The sequence below is a fragment of the Saccostrea cucullata genome, unplaced genomic scaffold, assembly GCF_032062105.1.
Source record: "Saccostrea cucullata isolate Sc308-1 unplaced genomic scaffold, CSIRO_AGI_Scuc_v1 ctg15321, whole genome shotgun sequence".
Classification (NCBI taxonomy): Eukaryota; Metazoa; Mollusca; class Bivalvia; order Ostreida; family Ostreidae; genus Saccostrea; species Saccostrea cuccullata.
In genome coordinates this window covers 2,288-8,985 of record NW_026918031.1, presented here as the reverse complement: position 1 = coordinate 8,985, position 6,698 = coordinate 2,288, and the positions used below count along the sequence as shown (strand labels likewise).

General features: G+C 35.2%; 1 protein-coding gene across 1 annotated transcript; it reads right to left on the bottom strand.

The window, feature by feature from the left end:
• Nucleotides 1–229: 229 nt before the first annotated feature.
• Nucleotides 230–2,672, bottom strand: LOC134236976 (uncharacterized). The gene is made up of 4 exons (XM_062719106.1): nt 1,879–2,672; nt 1,613–1,784; nt 988–1,530; nt 230–436 (listed from the first exon to the last, which is right to left on the bottom strand). The coding sequence occupies exons 1-4, from the start codon at nt 2,670–2,672 to the stop codon at nt 230–232; spliced, it is 1,716 nt and encodes a 571-aa protein (XP_062575090.1).
• Between the last annotated feature and the right edge of the window lie 4,026 nt (nt 2,673–6,698).

Genomic DNA, 6,698 nt, shown 5'->3' with positions numbered 1-6,698 from the left:
AAATTGTGATATCTTTATAAGGCAATTGACTTAGATTTTGTAATTTACGGGAATGTTCTATCTTTATATAAAGTAATGATACAAATAATAAGTTCCAAAAATTTTATTCTAATAATTTTCATTTCACATACGCCATATATGGCTTTAAAAAATCGCCAATATATTTCCATTTGTAACCTTAACTGTGCTGCGATGAGAGTAATACCATAAATTTTGTGTGTACCGGCAATTAAGGTAGAAAGGAATCTTCTTTATTAGCCTTTTGACTGACAATTGCACGCACGGTAACATGTGCTGGGGACCCTGCCTCAAGCCAATCTTTATCTCTTTCCTCTGTTAATGGACCATACTGACATGAACTTCTTCCTCCTGCTCTATACGGCAAAATCCATTCATGCTCATTTACAGCATGATGTATGACTTCAAACCAAATGCCCTGAAAACAAAATTAGTCTTTTTTCACTTTCTATGAACACATTCTGAATCAAAGGGTTTTTCTGTAAACAATTCAAACTGTTCAAGGGGAGATAATTTGTTTTAGGCCCCCTCTAAGCAGTTGAGATGAAGAGAATGATTTCCAGATTGCAACAAAGATGCAATACCTCTACCCAGAATAATCGGCTGCAGACAGAGCTAGACATCATGCTAACCACTTAAGGACAAATAACACAAACGAACTTTTTTTCAGAAGTCGGCATTATTTTTCATAGATTTACATTTATATTGACAACCTGAATAATGTTTACCACGTAGAATGGGAGAATTTTTTAAGATTTTGTAATCAAGTTTAAAAATATGCAAAATTTTGTATGGAATTATATAGAAGACAAAATTAAATCTCAAATCTAAGCACCAAGGAAAATGCCTTTCAAGGGAATCGCTTCTGGATATCTGGTGCTATAATCAACAACAGTTAATATATATCGGTTACCTTTTGCAGTAACTGGTGCCATAGGATCTACCAGATCAACTGCTACTCTCTCAAACAGAGTGTCGATCAAAGGCATCTTCTATAAATGGAACTTTTCCTTTTGGAAAGGTCCGCTGACAAACATCACAGGATTGGCAATATCTTTTGATATCCCCTTGGATTCCTGGCCAGTAGAAGCTTGATGTTATGCGGTCAGCTGTCTTCTTTGTCCCTAAGTGTCCTCCCAGAATACTGTCGTGCGGGATGGTCATCACTTTGCGTCGAAGAGATTCGGGAATAATAACTTGCTTGAATGTTTTATTGTCACTGACCTTGGACGACTGAAAATATCTGTATAATAGTCCCTTGTCCACAGAAAACCACGAAACGATACAATCACCAAAATGTTTCTTCTTACCAGACTTTGCAAGATTTCTGTAGGCAATCAAGGATTCATCCGTCGTCTGCAATTCTTTCATTTTATCCACATTGACATCAATATCTATCGAATCTTTAACCTTAAGTTTCTTCATACCTTTTTCTTCTCTTACTTTCTGACTTCTGGTCTGCACAGCTTGAAGCAAGTGGGTTTCTCTATCTGCCACTTTGCCACAGTGGATCTGGATCAGAATGGTTTCTTACGCCCTCTACATTTCCTATAATGAGATCATACACTGGTTCTTTCATACACAATGCATTTACCTTGCCTACATAGAAAGGAGTATCAACGTCAATGACTGCTTCCTCTACCTGCCGAACTGTACCATCTATCAACACACACTTCTGCACCTTCCCTGTTAACTCGGTATCTTTCACAAGGTCACGTTTAACAACAATTCCACTACAACCACTGTCTCTGAGTACTTTCACATAGCTTTCACCAACATAACCCATTAGTACAGGCATAGCATCACATACCTGACAAGCACCACCCACAACTGGAGAATGTGTCCGCAGGCTAACTTTACCTGACCATTTTCCACGCAGCATTCAATCTGCTTGCATGCCGATCCAACATGAGGCTTCTCCTTTGGACGATGCACACCTTGTTTCGAGTAACAGTCTTTCGCAAGGTGCCCTGTTTGTGACATATGTAACATTTTCTTTCCTTTGTCTGCTGAGGATCAGACTGCCGTTTAGACACCTGATTCTGGTTGCGGTTGCCAAGACCTTTTTGAACCTCACTAGGATATGTTTTCTGGAAAACTTGAACAACTTTCCTGAAGGAAGAATAACCATGTGCTTCAATGAACTGATCCGCAAGATTAGAAATATTTTCTACATTTCCTGTGTGTCTTTCTATTAAAAACATTGCTAAAGATCTGCTACAGCTATTCATAAATTGTTCTCTTAGAACTAAGTCTTTAAGCCCTTCATAAGTCCTGGGACTTTTTGCTAAATTCAACCACTTTTCAACATAGTTATCAATGCGTGCAAAAAATTGCGATGGACTCTCACCTTGGTCTGGTTTTGAAGTACGAAACTTCGAATGAAAACCTTCCTCTGTCAACTGGAATCGCTTAAGTAGTGCCTGCTTCAATGTTCTGTAATTCAAAGCTTGAGATGCCGGTAATCTTGAGTAAACTTCAAGAGCTTTACCCTTTAACAAGGCGCTGAGATTGATGGCCCAAATAGACTCCTCCCACTTTGCGTTAGCTGCAAATCGTTCAAATCTCTGCAAGTACGAATCAATACAGTCTTTACTCTCTTCAAATACAGGTAACTTTGGAAGTTTAGCACGAGAGTTTGAAACCTGAGCCATTGCCTCAGCATTTACAGCAGTTATTTCTGAATTTTTATATTTTTAGCTCTTCTGAGCCAAAGGCTCGAAGAGCTAATGCTAAGGCCATTTGTGCGGTGTGCGTCGTGCGGTGTGCGTTAACTTTTCAGAATATGGGCCATAACTCAAGAACCCTTTGGCCAATCTGTATCAAATTTGTCACAGGGTATCCTTGGCCCAAGGGCTACCATTTATACTAACATAAGGGTTGGGACCCTAAAACAAGGGGAGATAATCAGGAAAACAAAACCAAAAGTACGGTTGCAAAAAAATCTTCTTCTCCAGAACCACCAGGCAGATTTTCACCAAACTTACATACAATGATCAGGATATGTTGAAGATTAAAAATTGTTCAAGGCATGACCCTGGGGCATTTGTTTTCAAATTGATTTGAAGGCATATTTCGGGCACTTTAAGGCCTGCCGCCTATGATCATCAAACTTTGTCAGTTGATGCATCTTGGGTCCTTGAACAACGTCAACCTAAAAGTAGGTCACCCTGACCTACTTTTTGAACTTTATGACTAATTCTTTTTAAAACAATTAATCAAATTATTTCAGACACTGAGAGGTTTAGAATCATCAAATCTTGTAAATTGATGCATCTTGAGACCTTAAAACATTTTTATGAAAAAGTAGGTCACTGTGACCTACTTTTTGTATTTTGCAGGAATTTGTTTAAAAGGCTTATTTTGATTACCTTTAGACGTAGGATCATCAAACTTGGTCAGCAGATGCATCTTGTGACTTCAAAATTTTTTAACCAAAATGTAGGTCACGATGACCTAGTTTCAACATTTTATGGTAATATTTTAGTATCTTAGGTATTTTTTGGCTTAGAATCATCAAACTGTGTGAGTTGATGCATCTTGGGTTTTCGGAGAGTAACAAACAAAAAGTAGGTCACGGTGACCTACATTTGACATTTTTATGGCTTTATTTAAATATCTATGGTAATTATTGGCTTAGAATCATCAAACTTTATGAGTTGATTCGTCTTGAATTTTCGGAGAGTGACAATAAAAAAGTAGGTCATAGTGACCTACTTTTTACATTTTATGGCTTTATTTAAATATATTAGGTATTTTTTGGCTTAGAATCATCAAACTTTGTGAGATGATGCATCTTGGGTTTTCGGAGAATAACGAACAAAAAGTAGGTCACGGTGACCTACTTTTGACATTTTATGGCTTTATTTAAATATCTATGGTAATTATTGGCTGAGAATCATCAAACTTTATGAGTTGATGCGTCTTGGGTTTTCGGAGAGTGACAACCAAAAAGTAGGTCACAGTGACCTACTTTTTACATTTTATAGCTTTATTTAAGTATATTAGGTAATTATTGGCTTAGAATCATCAAACTTTGTGAGATGATGCATCTTGGGTTTTCGGAGAGTGACAACCAAAAAGTAGGTCACAGTGACCTACTTTTTACATTTTATAGTTTTTTTAGTGTCTACAGTACTTATTGGCTCAGAATCATCAAACTTTGTAAGTTGATGCATCTTGGGTTTTCGGAGAATGATGTCCTAAAAGTAGGTCATGGTGACCTAATTTTTTGACATTTTATGGCTTTATTTAAGTATCTGGTAATAACTGGTTTAGATCTACTAAAATTTGTTTGTTGATGCATAATTGGTTGTGAGAAAATATATCTCGGGTTTTCAAAGAATGTAGACAAAAAAGTAGGTCACGATGACCTACTTTTAAATATCTCAAATACTTATTGGCTTAGAATCTTCAATCTTTGTTTATTAATGCATCTTGAGTCCTCAGAAAACTTCAATCTTAATATAGGTTACTGTAATGTACTTATGTTTTTTATAGCTTTATTATTAAAAATATTTTCAGTCCTAATTGGCTAAGAATCATCAAACTTTGTCAGTTGATGCAACTTGGGTCTTAGGATACTCAGGGTTAGAGGCTTCAAATAGAAGTGATAGAGTGTACAATTTATCAGAAGAGCGATTCAAGGCCCTTGGGCCTCTTGTTGCAACTCAGTCTCTCTCTTAATCGTTTCTAACTCCATCTTTCTTTCTATCTTTCTTGCTTCTCTTTCTACTGCTATTTCATCTCTATCAAATTTCTCTTTCTCCTTCTTATCTACAAATTCTCTTTAATCTTCACCTGTTAATCCTAATCTTTCTCCTAACTGAACAAACTCCATGATAAACTAGAACTGTCCAATAGGGAAAATACCCCCGCTGGGTTTTTCAGAGTAGGTGCCAAAGTAGGTGCCAATTCAGAAATATTTTATGGACCTAGTAAGAGGTGTTCACTATTGTCTAATAAAGTGCCCTCCCACAGATGATACGCCCATCAAATATTGTTCGATAATCATAAATTGGTTAGGGTGCAAGAAAATCAAGTAACCTTGATTAACAGATTGACACAGATTTCAATGATCTAATTTCCATTTCTTATCTTGTTTAAAATATTGTACATACATCATCAGAGACTTGCAGTGTAGGGATTAATTAAGACAAATAATACATCATATAATTCTAAACTGGCTGTGTTAGAGCTTAACAAATATCCATCGGCAGCTTTAAATTGTTTATTGCATATTTTATGAAATAATGGAAATGCTATAGTCTAATAAAAAAATCAAAAATTAATTATTCTTTAGACTATAAACTTTTAAGTGAGACATGACTGCAATTTGTTGCAAGTATATAAAAATTGAAATGTAATTTTTTTTCAATGAACACATGTATAATTAATATTAATTATATCACATGTATAAAATACTAATTCAGTTTTAATCATACACTAAAACATCAATTTGTTTTAATTACATTACACCAATTGAAAGATCTTTATCTGAACTACAGCCATCAAGAACTCTTAATTAACATAAGGCCATTTCTTTTTGCCCAACTCCCAAGAGATGTATTAAGATTATAGTGCATGATGCTCTTGCCAGTTAACTCCCGACAATGAACTCATTAATTTCTCTCTAATTTGACATGCACATATCTGCTATCAAATGTTCTCCTTGACCAGTGCTTGATAATTATGCCCATGAGACAAACTGAACTCCTCTCAAATCATTAACATTTGTTACAGAATTTGCTGTAAAGTATAACATAAAAAATAAGTATTTACTTAATTTAGCATTTTTTAATAAGGATACAACCATATTTTTACATTTTTTAGGATTATGAAATTTAAAATTTTAAAGACTTAGTTTTTTTAAAAAATCACTGAAAATTAAAGGTCACAGTGACCTTGAAATAGGTCGGGACACGTCGTCTACCCAAGATGCATAAATTGTCCAAGTTTGATGATTGTAAGTCTAATAGTTTTCTAGTTATGAGCCAAACAAAATCACAAAATAAAAAAGGAAAAACGCCTGTAAAATACAGAAAAATCATCCAATCATGATGAAAATCCCAGGTGCACACCTTCATATGGTGAATAATAAGTGTATAAATTTTCAGACAAATCCATCCAACGGACGGACATGGTGATTCCAATATACCCCCCTAAACTTCGTTTGCGGGGGTATAATAATAGAGTGAGCACTAACAAAATTGCCTCAACACAGGTGCACACACTTCTACAACATGAAGGAAACAAAAGCATCAGTGTAAAAAAAATACATCAAAGGTAACAAAGTAAAACTTCTCTGATGTGAAAAAAAAATACTACACAGAATATAAATTATAACAAATAAGACAACAAATATAATCACTTGATTGAACAAAGATACATAATTCTGTATATCGTTTTTGATGAACGGTGTTGCCATGGTTACTAAAAATAGAAATTTCTGTGAAATTCTTTTAAAATGCTACTCCTCCTACAGTTTTGGTCTGATTTCAATATTACTTGGCACGTAAGTCACGTATTAAAAGATTGAGGGGCAAAGTGAAAACCATCTATCCTTCTGTGTTCAATAAACCAGAAGTGAAAAAAGAATTACATAGATTACACGATCAGTACGTACTGGTTCCTGCCGACAAAGCAGGTAACAACATTGTCTTCGTTTGTAAGGCTCATTA